Below are 18,329 nucleotides of genomic sequence, written 5' to 3' on the forward strand. Positions count from 1 at the left end.
AAATATAATATAAAGATATAAAAATAAATAAAAATTATGCATTTTATAAGCACTACGATCTATAATACCTACATTATCGTTATTAAATGATTTTATTATTAAATGTGCGGCGCGGTAAATTTCGAATTTATGGTCCTTCTAGGTCTGTTCTTTTCGGCTAAAATTCTTGTACGGTTCATCTTTTCTCTTTGTCCAGTTTAAAAAAGAACAGGGCTGCGTTCAGAATCATCATCTGAGTGCACCCAGGTGTCGTGTTATCCTTGTTTATCATTCGTGAACAACAAGGATGAAACAACATCTGGGTACATCCGGACGACGATTCTGAACGCACTCCAGGCCTTAACGTTGATGACGCAGCTACCACCATCTGTGCGTCCATTCAGTCCAATAGTTTTACCGACGGTACAATGACTCGGATCGCCATTGGTCGCTGTTCCATCCATGTGGTCCCACTTTGCCCATATAAGATTGGCCCTAAAGGCCATTTCCGTTCATTCGCTAGTGTTCGCTGCTACTTCGCATACTAGTCGCCTGATCAGCTGATGACGTAACATACGACGAGCGTTCAGATTCACGCGTGCGGGACGTAAATTGTATGCGTCTCTATTGTGCTCCGTGTCGGTGTTGGGTGCACGTCCGCGGTGGTCGCGAGCGGCGACGTAGGAGAGTGTAGGAGAGTTAAGTAAGGTGGTTCCCGTCGTCAGTCGTGCGTCCGTTCCCTCGCACGCGTACAGCTCCGTCGCACGCGCGTACGTGTCGCATGCACTTTTCGCGTCTGTACGGGTCGCGTTGTCGCTCTCTGGAAGGCGTACGCACCGCGAGTAGTAACGCTTGGTCCGCTAATTCTGTCCTCGCTGAGCGGGGGTGTGCGGAAATCGTGAAACACAAAGAGTGAGAGAGAGAGAGAGAGAGAAAGAGAGTGAGAAAGAGAGAGAAAGAGTGAGAGAGAGAGGGGGGGAGGAGAGAGAGAGAGAGAGAGAGAGAGAGAGAGAGAGAGAGAAGGTGAGACGAGAAAGTGGAGCTGATCGTGTCAGGATGAGCGTCGACGCGTACGGGCCCAGCAGCCAGACCCTCACGTTCCTCGACACCGAGGAGACAGACCTGATCGGGGCGGACACTCAGGGTAGCGAGTTCGACTTCACCGACTTCACCCTGCCGTCGCCGAGTCAGACCCAGGCCTCGCAGCACGACGTCACCCAGTCGCAATCCAGTCAACCCGTTCAGGTTGGTTTTACATCCGTGTGTATTTGAGATCTCTCGCGGAGCATTTATCTCTCGTCGCTTTCCCGGCGAAAGTTCTCGTTCTCGTGACGCGAAGACCTCCCGGAGTTCGCTTCGGCCACGCGGCCTAACCTCTACCTGCTCTCCGCTCCGTCCCATATCTTCCTGACCCTGCGTCTCCCCCCCCCCCCCCCCCCCCCCCCCCCCCCCCCCCCCCCCCCCCCCTCCCTCGTGCCAGGCGGGTGTGACCTTGCTCGCCCGCTGGAGAAACACGAGACGACACGACCCCCGTCTCCCTCGCTCCCAGCTGCGAGGTTAGGTGCGGTTGCTCTCTTCAGCGTTCCGCGATGTTACGCAAGTCGCTTCCGCGGCTTTAAATGTAGCACGGATGACGGAATCCGAGTGGACATTAAGCATTGAGGCGAGATAAGAGAAATACGTGATGATGTATTTAACCCTGATAAACTAATTTCTCCAACTTTAAATAAATATGTGATAAAGAAAACATCTTACTCCATATAGATAGAAAGGAAGTTACAATGTTTCTTTTACAGAAGGAATTGGACTTCTCCTGATTTTATTCTGCAGAAGTTATCCTCTACTCACATACATCAAATAAACATTTTGTTTTTAATAACATCTGTTTTATAAACTTTTGCATTCTTTTGCCTATGTTCTATAAATTGCATGATATATTATTTTATCCTTGTTGTTCATTAAATGTTAAACAGGAGTAAAATTATATATTGAATTATGTGTTTTATGGAACACAGTCTTTATCGGTGGATTTTACTCCAATTTTGATTTATTCTAGAATTTTCTCTAATGCTTCTATAACACATTGTTGTTTAGGTTAATGGAACGAATGGTAGCTCGTCATTAGATTTGAAGATTTCTGGAGCAGCCCAGAGTCTTGCTGAGTTGCAATTTGAAGAGGAGGAGGAAGAAGCGTATTACAATCGTGATTTGCCTGATCATGCATGTAAATACTGCGGTATTCACGAAGCGTCCTGCGTGGTTATGTGCAATGTCTGCCGGAAATGGTTTTGCAATGGACGTGGCAATACATCAGGGTCACACATTATCAATCACCTTGTCCGTGCTAAACACAAGGAAGTCACTTTACACAGGTGGTTCATTACGTTGATACAAAAGATATGATAAAGACACATTAGAGAGAGAGAGAAAGAGAAAGATATGTATAGAAAATACTTTAAGTACTTAGAATACATTCTTTATTATGTTTCAGTTATTAATCATTTAATTAGTTATAACCAAAAATCATCATTCAGTTACAAAAATCCATTGACTTTGTTGCAGAGATGGCCCTCTTGGAGAGACTGTTTTGGAATGTTATTCCTGTGCCACAAGAAATGTTTTTGTATTGGGCTTTATTCCTGCTAAAGCTGATTCCGTAGTCGTATTGCTATGCCGTCAACCATGTGCGGCACAGACTTCTTTGAAAGATATGAATTGGTAAGGACACGATCTTTATTTTAAGAAAACAAGATATGTATTGTGTACACATAGATGTAACACCTCTAAAATATAATATAATACATGTGTCACATACAAATACATTTTAATTACTCTTTGGATATATTCAGGGATCAAGAACAATGGAAGCCTTTGATCGAAGATCGCAGCTTTTTGTCTTGGTTAGTAAAGTTCCCATCCGAACAAGAACAGTTGAGAGCTAGACAAATCTCTGCGCAACAGATTAATAAATTAGAGGAATTATGGCGGGACAATGTCGATGCTACTTTCCAAGATTTAGAAAAACCTGGAGTAGACGAAGAACCGCAGCAGGTTTTATTGCGCTATGAGGATGGATATCAGTATCAAAATATTTTTGGCCCACTTGTGAAATTGGAAGCCGATTACGATAAACGTTTGAAAGAATCTCAAACTCAAGAGAACATTGAAGTACGATGGGACGTAGGTTTAAACAAGAAGACTATCGCGTATTTTATGCTGGCCAAAACGGATGGAGATATGAAATTGATGCACGGAGATGAACTAAGACTTCGTTACCTGGGAGAACTTCACAAGCCTTGGTCTGGCATTGGACACGTAATTAAGATCCCTGACAATTACGGAGAGGAAGTCGGAATTGAACTGAAAAATAATTCTGGAGCACCGACTGAATGTATTAGCAACTTTGTCGTTGACTTTATTTGGAAGAGCACAAGTTTTGATCGGTAAGATATTGACAAAAATTGCAATATATTGATATTGTTTTCTATATAATTACAGATTTTTTATAAGTATTTTTATTTTCTTATAGAATGCAATCCGCACTACGGAAATTTGCTGTGGATGATACATCTGTGTCTGCTTACATATATCATAGACTATTAGGACACGAAGTAGAAGAGGTCCTGTTTCGTTGTCATCTCCCTAAACATTTTAGTGCACCGAATCTACCAGACTTGAATAGATCACAAGTGTACGCTGTAAAACACGCTATACAACGACCTTTATCTCTGATTCAAGGACCACCTGGAACAGGTAAAACCGTGACAAGCGCTACTATTGTATATCAATTGGTGAAACAGAATGGCGGCCCGGTTCTCGTATGCGCTCCTTCAAATACCGCTGTTGATCAATTGACCGAGAAGATACATAAATCAAATTTGAAAGTTGTACGATTGTGTGCCAAATCGCGAGAAGCCATCGATTCACCAGTGAGTTTCCTCGCATTGCATAATCAAATAAAAAACATGGAGACAAACACCGAGTTGCAGAAGTTACAACAACTGAAAGACGAAACAGGCGAATTGTCGAGTGTCGACGAGAAGCGCTACAGACTCTTAAAGAAAGCGGCAGAGAAGGAACTTCTCGAAGCGGCCGATGTAATTTGTTGCACCTGCGTTGGTGCTGGTGATCCTAGATTGCACAGATTAAAGTTCCATTCTATACTTATCGATGAGAGCATGCAGGCTACTGAGCCAGAGTGCATGGTACCAGTTGTTCTAGGAGCGAAGCAATTAATCCTAGTTGGAGATCATTGCCAATTAGGTCCGGTCGTGATGTGCAAGAAAGCCGCTAGAGCCGGTTTATCTCAGTCTCTGTTTGAAAGATTAGTAGTATTAGGAATTAGACCATTCCGCTTGGAAGTACAATATCGTATGCATCCTGATCTTTCGCGATTTCCATCTAATTTTTTCTACGAAGGTTCTCTGCAGAATGGTGTTTGCGCTGACGAAAGAAAGTTATTGAAAATCGACTTTCCCTGGCCTGCACCAGACAAACCGATGTTTTTCTACGTTACACAAGGTCAAGAAGAGATAGCTGGAAGTGGGACATCTTACTTAAATCGTACCGAAGCATCCAACGTGGAAAAGATAACGACGCGATTCTTACGTTGCGGTGTAAAACCGGAGCAGATTGGAGTGATAACCCCTTACGAAGGTCAGCGGGCCTATCTCGTACAATATATGCAGTACCAAGGTTCTCTACATTCGAAATTATATCAAGAGATTGAAGTGGCGAGTGTGGATGCTTTTCAAGGACGAGAAAAGGACATTATAATAATGTCCTGTGTACGATCCAACGAACATCAGGGTATTGGATTTTTAAATGATCCTAGAAGATTGAATGTAGCGTTGACTCGGGCAAAATATGGCATCATCATCGTAGGAAATCCTAAAGTACTTTCGAAGCAACCGCTCTGGAACCACCTACTTAGTTTTTACAAGGAGCAGAAGGTATTGGTTGAAGGACCGTTGAACAATTTGAAGGAGTCCATGATTCAATTTGCTAAGCCAAAGAAACTCGTGAACGCAGCCAATCCAGGCTCGCACTTTATGTCTACATCGATGTACGATGCACGCGAAGCCCTAATTCCCGGATCAGTTTACGATCGTTCTGGCGCTCAAGTGAATGGTACGCAGAACCATAATCCGTACTACCAAAGAAACGTGCCGCTCGACATTTTCAGTCGTACCCATGATACTATCAGCTACATTAGTCCGGAACGAGCACAAGCAGCTATGAACAACATGCCTGTACCGGTTGGTATGTTCATGAACATGGCACACGTGCCGCCGCGTTTCTACAATCAACATCAACAAGCATTGCAAGCACGTCAGAATCAAAGAAACCGACGCGGCGTCACTGCTTCAGCGAGGAATAAATCAGGTCCGCGTATGGGTAAATTGAGTCAAACCGAGCAAAATACACAACCGTACAGTCAACCGGGACTACCGCTGACGCAGGGTACGACTCAGGGCATGTCCCAGCCTGGTTTCAGTCTCTCGCAGCCTGGTCTTAGTCAAGCAGAACTTTCTCAGGACTCGTTCGCGGTTGGCGAATTCCAATCACAGATGGACGGCCTGTTATCGCAGGACTCGACTTACCAAGGCGACCGAAGTGGCTTCTATCAGTCGGGCCAGTCGCAAGCCGGAGGACAGTTCTCACAGCCCTACTGAGCCGAGACCTACCTACGGCTGAGCAACGCAATTGCCATGCCATGAAGGCTCGTTCGACCAATTCTTCTTCGACCAACAACCATAAATCACTAACTGCGCAAAACGGTACGACGGCTCGACGATCGAGTACGATATTATGCAGCATATGCTCATGTCCTCGACATGAGATAAAGGGGAGTGAAAGGAGAACGAAGGTTCCGTAAGCTAATTCGCCGTTGAAGGATTCCACCGTGGACGCGGAAACACGCAAGGCTTATGTATTTACTGACTGTAACCAGTGCAACGACGGCAGAGAAGGACATCCGTGCAGGCTGGAGAACGACAAACGACTTACTATCGATCACCGTGACAAACGTTTACTGTGAAAGGACCGTTTTATCGCGGGGATCGAGTAACGCTATAACTAAACAAAAATAGAAATGATAACACAAGGATAAAAACGGCATATAGAATGGAAGTGTATCACTTCACAATTCAATCGAATTTGACAGTCTTAACGTCACTGTGTCAAGATCACGAATGAACTTTTTAAGTAATCTTTAAGCTATAGAAGATCGGATCGCACCAAAACGTCACATATTTCTTCCACTTTGTCATGGATTTGACATTCGAACCAAATGGAAAAAGCACAGAGGAAATTAAGAAGACATATACTTTAAATTCCTTTGTATCTACCATACCTTGAACTGAGAAGTAGGTATATACCATCATACATACTTGTTACTCGAATGCGTGGGCGCACGTCACACGTACTAAGAGTCGATATCGATTTCTCCGGCGGACTTTTGTCTATGGGAATCGCCAATGTTGCATCATCGTCAGACAGTATGAAGCCAATGTTTCAACATTATCACGGAGATGGTACATCCTTTCTCAGAGGACCGGCACATTCGCTAGTCGTGAGAAATTCATCGGTGGTTTTGATCATGTTGATTAGTTTTTTCTTATTTTATATCTATTGCTTATTTTACCGCAGGGGTCAATGGAGCGCACGATTGAAAGGATTGCTTTCTTTTGGTAGATCCTTAGCAGATGAGCTAGTGGTCAGCGTGATCGAGAGACAGTATAGACGTACTGCTTACCAAAATATATTCGTTCTTTCTTTCGTGTTATATTCGTTCTTTAACCTTTTCGCAACGGAGAATGATAAATATGGGATAAAACGCTACTCTATTTTAAGAGTACTGTTTTGAAATTGAAATTTATAATTTCATCGTATTGGATACATTTATATATTGTAGAAATGTAATCATGAATCGACGAGTAAGGAATTACTGAAATTTATTTAGAGATTTGACGAGTCATCGAATTTTCTCTGTCCATATGGGAAAACATTTCCCAGCGAACTATGACAGCGGTTTCTCGTAGCGAAAGGGTTAATGTAAGAACGATTGATAAATTTAGGAAAAGCTCTTGCTTTATACTTCTTGGGTATGGCATGTGTCATACTGCAAAAATCTTGACTATACATTATTGTGTTTCAGACATTACCATTACCCCGTAATGGTACAAGTAACTCGTCAGCATTCGAAATATTTCACTTATATGTATAGAATATTGTTCTATACAATTTTATTCGGATATCGCCTTTATGTTGCTTCCGAATCCCTGCCTCCAATTCTATAATCTGTCTGTACTGGCTTCTGGCGGTAATATAAATTCATTATATTGCAATAGATTAAGTAATAATGTAACATGCATTATACAACATTAAATTGTTTTATTTCTTTTGTCTGACCAACAGCGCACCGCTAATATTATAGCAGATTATAATACTGAAATTTATTGTGAAATCTTATGGAAAAATAAATTTAGTTTGAAAGCAACATGTTCTCGCTTTCTTTGTTTATCCTATAAATTATTGCTTTCGATAAATAATAAATATATATGAATATGAATGTTATAATAATTTTGTAATGAAAAATTTTTAAGTAAAAAACTTAATTAGTTTCCAATCATTTAGAAAGTATCAGCATTTCAATATACTCTTCTATGACAAACTTTATTTCAATTTATGAAAGAGGATTTATATGTTACAAAGAAAAAGTAAAATAAACAATAATACGTATGTAATGAACATAAGAATTGGATCGGTTTTAGAGGGAACATATAACGTTAAATAAAGAAAAGAAAGAGATAAGATAAGAAACCGATCAGTAATTATTAATATTTCTTAATAAGTTTCTTCACAACAGTTGTCGATAAATGACGTAACATAAATTCTTATTTCATTATGCTTTCAAGAAGAATGTTCTTCGTTGCATTGCTATTAAGTACGAAAAACTGCTGATGTTCACAGAAAAACTGTGACATAATCAGAATCAAAGAAAAAATTATAAAAATAATGTATTTCATGCGTTTATTATATCACATAATGTAATAAATATATAATTTATTAATATTAACATATCAAGTGATATTTCTACTCCAATTTTGTTATTTAATAAAAATAAATTATTTGTAAGTTGAATATGAGAAGCTATATGATTATTTCATTGACTAAATGGAATAATAATAATGGTAATAAAACAGTAATATAGAAAGTTTCTATAATAATTACATTATAAAAATTTTACATTTCTCCCTGTACATTATGCACGCTACTACATTTGTATTTCGTGCCCGAATACATCGCACTGCCGCGACTGTCGCCAGTGCCGCCTCGTGGTCGAGTCATTAAGCACGCGAATTGAGGGACCGTCCATTTCTTCGAAGATTTGAAAATTTAAACGTCTAACGAGATTTATTGGTGTGACGATTTGTGTTGGTAGCCACGGACACGGGTGTGCGTGGTGTGAATCAGCGGAGACACTCATCGTCGCTGGGACACACGTTTTCTGGGAGGATTCAGCCGCCAAATTGAGAAATCGAGCGACGGCAATTACGATAAACAATCCTCCGATTGTGTCTCCGATCGCGTTTCGAACGCGCCGTACAATCGGTAGCGCGGCCCAGAGGTGGAAGGTAGCTCTCCCACAAATTTCCCCAAGTTCGTCTGAGGGCAGATTAGGGCAACATGGCTACTACGGTCAGGTATCGGTATTCCCTTCCTTGTTTCGTGTTTTTCACGTGACGTTCGTTCTCGCGATTCTCTCCTGCGTTGTAATTGTATTGTCGAAACCGAAAAATATTTCGTGTCATCTGTGTACTTTATTTGTACACAGCGACACATTCCACGTAGATACACGTGTTTACTTGAGCAGGTAGTTTCTAATGGAATGTGCGTGTTCTCGACGAGGATATTCATGCGATCGTACGTCAGTATTACCCTTTCCGACGTTTTGATCACCGCGCAGTTTCTCCGTAAACAGATTTCTGTAGGTCTGTAGAAAACAGGCACTGATTATATGATACATGGTATCTGCAATTTTTGCGAATCGTAAAAAAGCTAGCGAGATAAATGTTTGCTGTGGGGGGTTCATCCCCTCCTCGACCTCTTTTAAAACTCATACGCATTTCAAAATGCGCAGAAATTCGTTCGAAAAAAATTATCCCTTTTGTTTCATGTCCGTTTCTACTAATGTAGATTAACTTTAATTTTGGTTTAACTTACTGTTGACCTTTTTCTAATCTTAACAATTAGATAGAGATAAGTAAAAAATTCAGCTAAGGTTAATTTTATATCGATAGGATCGAGTATCAGTGGTTTTTTTTTATCGTATGTCTTTATAGGATTTTTTTATAAGTTTGTGTATGAGGTTTCTTAATGTAGCATTGTTATATTTCTCTCTCTCTCTCTTTTATAAGTATATTTTAACGAAGGCAATTATTTTTAAAATAGAAATAAACATATTGTATATTTATTAATTATAATCGAGTCTTTTAGAGAGTTGAGTATTTGTAAATTATGCCATTTTACAAAAAGCTAACATTTTCATAAAAACCTTAAATTTACAAAGAATTTATTAAATAAAAATCACATATGTGCGCGTAAGCACATATTTGTACATAAAATGTTCGTTTATGATTGACATATTAATGCTTTATAAAAAAAAATAAGTGCTTGCAATGTGTTTACTGATTTAAAAAAAAATTTTAATAAAGTCTAGTAATTTAAGTTATAATACGTTTATAATAAAGAATACTAAACGAAAGCAAATTTTTTGTAGCAGATTTCATTTTTATGCTTTGGAGATATGTACATAAAATACAAGAATTTAAAAAAATTAGAAAGAAAATATATTTATAACGAATATTTATTTATATATAAAAGTTATTTTTAATTTTTATTATATAATGCAGGAATCTTTAAATTTTGCAAATTCTAAAAACTGTATATTTGTGATTGTACAAATTAATAGTATTTGTAATGTTCTTTAAAATATGTATACTAAAATTAGAATAAATTGTAATTATTAACTTTTATATTTATATTTATATGCGTATTCTGGGGAGAAACTTTTAGAATTTATATTATATTTATTCAAAGTTAATTCATATGTTCATATTATAACAATTTTTAAGTTTTGAATACTCCAAAAGCTATGTATTTGTAGTGTGCTGGTTATATTTATAACATTCTTTAGAAAATTTATAATATATGTATACACGATTAGAATAAATTTTGATTATTAACTTTTACATTTATTTATATGTGTATGTCCTCTAGATCTAACATCCTGTAACATAATACTATTTCCTACATATATGTTTTAGATCTCTAATACTTTCTAACAAATTACTAACATCCTTCATGTTACTAATTCGTAGTAAAAATATATAATAATATATTTTATTGTATTACATACAATAAAATGTATGCATGAAATAACATTAGCATGTTTCTGAAATAATTTATATTATTTTGTCCTTATTCTGTAACAAATTACTAACATCCTATATTTTGCAAATTATAATAAAAATAATATTACATGCAATAAAACTTATGCATAAATTAACATAATACATTGCTGAGATAATTCTATTACAATTTATGTCATTTTAAGTAATTTATATTGTAAATTAATAAGTTCCTACACAATGGTAAAAGACTTGCAATACTGTTTTTCTTTCAGGAGATTGTGACACAACAAGCAAATTGTATGTTATGTATTGTCAAAAATTCTGAAAAAGAGAAAAAGAGAGAGAAGAGAGAAACAGAGAGATAAATGGAATAAAGACATTAAATTTCAAATGACGAAAATCTTTGGAAATTAGGCTTCAGAAGCATACATCTTGCACAGGCAAAGTTGTATATGTAAAATTATTATAAAGTTGTATATGTAAAAATATAACATAAAAATTTGAGACTAAGAGAATTTGATAATAATCTATTAAAAATATGCACAGACTGTTTGGTTTGTCTTATGTATGCATATATCTTTAATATAGTGTTGTTATGTGCGTGTGAAATTATTCGTTAAGTACAGTTATTAATTTACATTACAATTTGTTTTTACAGCTCTGTATATTTCACATGCATTCATATTTATAAATTCCATGACAAGAGATAGACAGAGTGAATTATAGTATCTCATTATTTTTAAATTCCTAATCTCATTGTTATACAGTCTCTTTACATTACAGCTGAATTATTATATATATATATATATCTGTTGTGTTAAATTTTAGATTTAACATAATAAGGTCTCAAAAGATACAACATATATAATATCTTGCAAAACTACATTAAAAAAGTAAAATATATATAAAAGGAAAGAAAATATAAGAAGCTTGAAGCTTTTCTAAGTATACATGTGAACGTGTGTACATTGATTTGATGAAATATCAATTATTGCAAGATATATTTAATATTAATAATAATTATAATATTGTATGCTTTATTGATTGCCTTATTGATTACTACAAATATTTATGAGTGTTATTAAGTGCAATATATACTGATACATTAAGAATTAAACAAATAAACAATCCAAAAAGGAGATCTAATATCTTGTATACTTACTTGACTATGTATCATACTGTATATCCATCACAAATGATGGTGCAAATAATGGGAGGACACCAAACAAGTGGACAATGTCCACCAACACAAAATCACACTTTGCACATTAATGGTGTAAATGCATTGCATCAATCTGATTTCTCACAATACGGTCCGAACATGTCCTCTGGACACAACAGGCATCGTACGATACAGGTATATTTTAAATCTTTTAGATTTAATTTAAATTATATGTTCTCCAGTGTGTTATTAATTAAATTATGTATATTAGTATTGTTTGTTGCAATCCTCTCTTTATTAATTATACATATTTTATGCTTTCTCAAATATGTAATATAACAATTATTGATGTAAATGCAGCAAATAAAAATCTATTTACGATTGACATAAAAATATAATCGTCTATATCATTTAGAGAGAAATTAAATTTACATATATGTAATATATTGTAACATTTTTAAACAAATTTTAATCAAGTTTTATCGTAATATGCATTAATATTAAATATTATGTATGATAGAATTTTTGTTTTCATTTATGAATGTATCTTGTGTTATGCTCATGTAATATCTCTTTATTCTTTATTAGAATATACAAATAATGCTCTTGCAGACAGGATCTCCACTGGATTTATTACAATTAATAGGTGTCGATGTACCATCATTACGACGTATAGAATACATACAATCGAACAATAATTCATCTTCTATAAATTGGGAAAGACGCATAAATACATCCAACAACTCGTCAATTATACCATTTTCAAATTATAATTTCAAGCCTACAAATACTAATTCGACAAAGAAACCATGTTGGAATAACAGAAATAGCAGACGGTGTTCATATAGGAATTTCTCAAAATACGAGGCATATAATAGTGATAGTGGGTTTAGTTCTCGTTCACCAACTCCAAATAAACATTTCATTGACAATAGTTTAACAGAATCTTCAGACGAACGAGATTCTACAAGTTCAGTAAGAGGACAGTGGCTAAAGTAATTATTATACATTTTTAGAATTATCTGTTACTGCCTGATTTCCGAATATATTGTTTTTTTCTTCATAAAATCTATATTAAATACACAAAAGAGAAAATAAAATAGGTGGAAAAAGAGTAGGAGAAAAAACAAAATTATAATAGCAAGATTAGAAAAGAGGATAAGAAAGTGTAATATCTTTGTAATTTTAAGAAAACATTAAATATAGAAGAAATATACACAATATATATACTCGTATGCACAAATAATATATATATATATATATATACACATACGTACTAAATATGAATACATACATAACTAAATTATTAATTATTAATTAAAATTAAATTTTTAGCAAAAAGCATCATAAAGTATATCCGGATAATAGAGCATATAATAATACAGTAGATGGCTTAATTTCAAATGCTTCTGCACATCAGTTTTATCCAGCTCAACGGGCCAATAGTTACGGTACTTCCACTCCGAGATCACATGTGCAAAATTATCAAAACAGAAGACGATATTTGTCAGGCAAGCATTTTTTCTAGTTAATAACATAATATGCTCTAGGATTTTAAAAAATTATATATATATTATAAAATACATACATTAGAAAATAATTTACTTAAAATTAACTAGGATTCGTTTTTAGGCAAGAATGAAAATGCATCTTCACAAAGATTTTCACGAAATCGTAAATATTCTGAAGTATCGAATTATGATATGTTTCCCGGATGTATTGCAGCTCCTGATAGATTTCTTGCCAGATCTCATTTAGTACAAGTAACTTCTGTACCGAATAATCTCGTTATTGGATCATCATGGGATGATCTATCCGAACAAATTTGGTGTAAATTTATTGCGCACCAACAAACCGAAGTTACTTATAGAAAGAAAATGATGTTATGGAAGCATCTTAACACATACATGAAGGTAAAATATGAAAGAGAAAGGCAAATAAGACTTATACTCCTATTCTGTAACTCTTAACAACAATATTGTTACATTCTTATTACGCAGCGTTTTTACCATATCTAAAACTTACACAATGGCAATATAACGACACTGTCATTAAAAATTACTGAATAGGAACTTTAATATAGCAAAATAAAATATTGCCAAGATATCTTTAAAAACATTTCGAAATAGCATACTAATATTTATTAGTTACTTATATGTATTAAGAAATAATTTTTTTAGACTTTATATCCAAACTGTAGTGTATTTGTGGTTGGTTCAACAATGAATGGATTTGGTTCAAATGATAGCGACATTGATGTGTGTCTTTTAATGAAACACGCGGAACTGGATGTGAGATGCATAGCTATAGAACATTTATTAGAAGTGCTAAAGCACCTTAAACAAAGTAGTACGTAAAATTCATAAATATGTTCATAAAAATTTAATGAATTAATAAAAAATTAATATATTTACATATGCACACACACACACACACACAGTAGTTTAATGGTAATTTTAACTCGTCTTTTGTGTCCAGATTTCGTCGAACAACTCGAAATTATACATGCAAAAGTACCTATTATCACGTTCTTTGATATAGTACGAAAATTTAAAGTCGATTTAAATTGTAACAATTCTGTTGGCATTAAAAACACACGTTTACTATATTGCTATTCCAAACGTAAGTTCAATAACTTTTGCGTCTACACGAAAATAAATATTTATCTACGATTCAAATAAATATTTTAATCATTATTTGTATAAATATTTTTTTATAGTTGATTGGAGGGTAAAACCATTAGCGCTTGTTGTTAAACTTTGGGCTCAGTGGCATAATATCAATAACCCAAAGTGTAGGACACTGTCCAGTTACTCTTTAGTTCTCATGGTTATACATTTCTTACAATGTATGTACGCTACAAATTTTTACTGCTGTCTCTTTTGTAGCCTAATCTATTTTTAATTAAAATAGAACACAAGTGTTGTTTTTGTAGGTGGTACCAATCCTCCTGTTCTTCCATGCTTGCATTCAATGTTTGCAAACAAATTTAAGTCGGACGCAGATATTTATAATATCAATATTCATGAAGATTTGAACATTCCATCGTCCAGTCATTTACCTGAGAATCATCAATCTTTAGGGGAATTACTATTTGAATTTTTCAAATATTATGTTGAATTTGAGTAAGTAATTTTGAATACAAACATACATAATATTACAACATAACAGTGACAGATAATATTTAACTCATATTATTAAATTAGCTTCAATCAATACGCGATATCCGTACGTTTAGCAAGCAAAATACCGAAAGAGGAATGTCGTATGGTACAATCATCTAAAAATGATCCTTATCAATGGAAATATCTGTGTATTGAAGGTAATAGAATGTTCTTTACTTTATAAAAATGATTGAAAGTATTACTTTTCATTATATTTATCTATTATTGCAATATTATAGAGCCATTTGACTTGACTAACACAGCTAGATCAGTTTACGATCCGGACATATTCTCTAAAATTATATTCATATTAAATATTACATATACAAGACTAAAGCGAAGATATAATTTAAACGATGTGTTTGGCGAGATACATTTAATGATGATTGGTACCGAATGGGAGCTAACGATAAGTGACGAAGAATGATAAGGTCGTCTTATGTGACGTGTTTACCTTGTGATATTGAGCCTTATTTTTAAATAATTTATACTGTTTGCAAGGTACAAATGTGTCCTCCATTTAATAACCTATTTTTCCTTTTTGGAGGATTTTAAAATCACAAGTACACTATCAGGATGTTACATATATAGTTAATAATATGTATGTAACTTATTACTAACTATACATGTAACATTCCAAAAGAAATGTTGCTCTCTATCTGCATTTACTAGCGTGCAAAAAAAGTATTTCATTCTGGTATAAAAGATTGGACATACAGATATATTATTCTTATCCAAACTTTAAAATTGTGATGTGTGCAATAAAGTCTGTTATTTTATATTAAAATCAATTAGGCTTGTTTAGATTTAAAAATTTCTCTAAATCTTTAATGAGATAATTGTAATGCATTATATGAAAAACTTGTACATCATAATATGCTGTAGGATATTATTTTAATATCACATGTTAATTTTTGGTACGATTAGCAATCTATAATTTGTGATATTTTCGATTAACAATATGTTGATGATTATTTTCTCCGTTTTATAATTATTTTTTAACGTTATAAACGAAATTTCATTATTGTTTATTATCTTTTAATAGCTTCATCTTTATATACAATATGTATTTAATAAGTAATGTGTGCAATAAAATTTACAATACTACCCGCTAAACACTTTATGTGACAGAAGTCATGTTAACGATAATTATGATAGCCGCGATTAGATTCTGCATATATTGATATTAGATGTGAAACTCGAGCATGAGTTAAACAGTAGTTATAGAATGTTTTCATTATGGAAGAATTACATTGAATAATTGCAATACAATAATAATAATTGTTGTAATGGTGTAACTATTTAATTATTGAATTGCGAAGCATTACCTAATTAAAGATTTAGAGAGAGAAAGAGAGAGATACAGAGACAGAGAGATGGATATCTAAACAAGCCTAACTAATTGTAGTTTTAATATGAATTAGAAACTTTAGTGCATATATCGCAATATTAAAGTTTAAAGAAAAATAATATCAGTACATTTGATCTTAAATATCAAAATTAAATATTTTTTTTGCATTCTAATTAATTTCTTTATAGATAATTAAATAGTTACATGATTACAACATAATAATTACAAAATAATGATTGTATTGAAATTATTTAATACAATTTTTTCCAATGTGTATATTGGATACTCACTATCTCACACACATACACACACACCCCAAGTTTTTCATTTAATATCAATAAATTTAAAATATAAAATTTCTTATATGTGGTTATCGTAGTTACTGTTAACATGATTTTATGGATTATTTATTAAATATATGAAAAAGGGGAAATTAAAAAAATCGTAAAGAATAATGAAATTTCGTCTTTGACATTAAGAAATGATTATCAAATACAAAAATAATTACTAGCGTAGTCTCTATTAAAAATGTTTAAAAATATAAATACGCATCTGATATTAAAATAATATCCTACGATATTACATATAAAAATAAAAAAGAAGGAAGTAGTATAATTAGTTGCTATTTCTAAAAAAAGAAAAGTACATATGAGCATAGAATTATGAAAAATATAAACTTTTAGAATTGTCATTTGCAAAATATTAAAAACAAAAAAAAAGGTAAAGATTTGCTAAAAATAAAAAAATGTTGGAAATTCGAGAAATGAATTAATTATTTACGTTTATAGTGTTGTTCAGATAAAGTCAATGTATGACTGGTGTAGAGATTAGCAAGACTGTGTTTCTTTTAAAAGGATTTAAGAATTTTCTAAATTCCTCAGTAACTATCCTAAAATTTACAAAAACGTAGCTTATGTCAATCGAATGATTTATAACTTAATCTTGAATTACGGGATATAAATGGATAATATATGTAAAAACTAGAGTGAAGATTTCTAATATGTTGACAATCAAAATGCTATAAGAAAATTTCTGGATATAAATAAATATATAATCTCATTTCTCAATAAAGTGTTTTTCACAAATATTTTTTCATAGATATTTATTTCTTTTTTTATCAATTAATATTTACGCACCATTGATTAATAGTTATAATTCCATATGACACAATTATGTGTTCCTGGCCATCCAAATTATTAATTTTATTATACATCTTGTGTATAATAAATACAAAAATTCAAGATAAAGTTACTTCTTGTAATCATTAATATCAGAAATAAGTAACAATTTAATTAAGTTAAAAGGTGTCAAATTTTCATTTATAAAATTATTTCATACATTAATAATCCTTACTAGAAGAAACACTCAAGCTTGATACTACTTTTTTTTATTTGCCAAAGGAGGATATACTATTTCCATTCTTTTATTAATATAATTTTCTACTGATTAATCTTCAAAAAAATATAAAACACTATACATGGTGTTCTTGAAAATAATATGTGAAAAATAAAATTGTGTTTGCAGTATAACAAGTAAATTACTATCATAATTATATGCTTCAATTTCAAATCTACACATGAATAAAATAACAAATAAATAACATCTGTTAATTTGCACGATAAATGTAAGATATGAAATAGTATACATATTTTTCTTCATGTGTGTATGTGATTTGCAAAATTCCTGTGGCTAATGAAAAGACTAATATCTTAATTTTGATATTCGACTATATATATCTTTTTGTAATATATTACACAAATCATATCTAATACTTCCCTAAGTGCTTAAATTAACTTTTCAATGGTATTATAAATAATAAAAAGAAGTATAATGATAAAGTCAGTTTATGCAGCCATCAAATTATGTCACTTAGGAAAATTTGCAGCAGTATGTTTTTCTATCGAAGTTAACGCTTTTCTAAATTTATGAACTAAAAGCAACCTTCTGTAATCCAATTTTCTTGTTAAATAAATGCAATGTTTACACATGTAGCGTGTGCTTACTTATTTTGTTCCTTTACGATAGAAATCAATAATTATTATATATCATCTGTATACGTATTGCGGATAGGAAAAACAAATTTTGAGATGTATTGATATTGTAAAAATATTTAATTATTATTCGCGAATTTACACAGCAAAAAATTATTAAAATATATATATATATATATATATAATATATAATATATTTAAAAAAATGTATTATATTTTAAACTTTTAAAGGATTACATCTATTTCAAAATATTCATAGTTACT

General features: G+C 33.2%; 3 protein-coding genes across 3 annotated transcripts; all 3 read left to right on the forward strand.

Moving 5' to 3' along the window:
- Positions 1-963: 963 nt before the first annotated feature.
- On the forward strand, positions 964-7,471 carry Upf1 (Upf1 RNA helicase). The gene is made up of 5 exons (XM_018541384.1): positions 964-1,224; positions 2,074-2,351; positions 2,542-2,697; positions 2,829-3,422; positions 3,509-7,471. Exons 1-5 carry the CDS (start codon positions 1,036-1,038, stop codon positions 5,652-5,654), a joined length of 3,363 nt encoding a protein of 1,120 aa, XP_018396886.1. The 5' UTR covers positions 964-1,035; the 3' UTR covers positions 5,655-7,471.
- On the forward strand, positions 6,446-10,833 carry LOC108775012 (uncharacterized). Its single transcript, XM_018541280.1, has 4 exons — positions 6,446-6,582; positions 6,631-6,717; positions 8,396-8,687; positions 10,670-10,833. The coding sequence occupies exons 1-4, from the start codon at positions 6,446-6,448 to the stop codon at positions 10,760-10,762; spliced, it is 609 nt and encodes a 202-aa protein (XP_018396782.1). The 3' UTR covers positions 10,763-10,833.
- Positions 10,834-11,505: 672 nt separating this feature from the next.
- Positions 11,506-15,200, forward strand: LOC108775069 (poly(A) RNA polymerase gld-2 homolog A). Its single transcript, XM_018541347.1, has 10 exons — positions 11,506-11,754; positions 12,172-12,554; positions 12,895-13,070; positions 13,192-13,472; positions 13,740-13,908; positions 14,038-14,181; positions 14,279-14,407; positions 14,495-14,684; positions 14,766-14,881; positions 14,963-15,200. The coding sequence occupies exons 1-10, from the start codon at positions 11,566-11,568 to the stop codon at positions 15,148-15,150; spliced, it is 1,965 nt and encodes a 654-aa protein (XP_018396849.1). The 5' UTR covers positions 11,506-11,565; the 3' UTR covers positions 15,151-15,200.
- The last annotated feature ends 3,129 nt before the right edge of the window (positions 15,201-18,329 follow it).

This window comes from Cyphomyrmex costatus, unplaced genomic scaffold (genome assembly GCF_001594065.2).
Source record: "Cyphomyrmex costatus isolate MS0001 unplaced genomic scaffold, Ccosl1.0 scaffold281, whole genome shotgun sequence".
In the NCBI taxonomy this organism is placed as follows: Eukaryota; Metazoa; Arthropoda; class Insecta; order Hymenoptera; family Formicidae; genus Cyphomyrmex; species Cyphomyrmex costatus.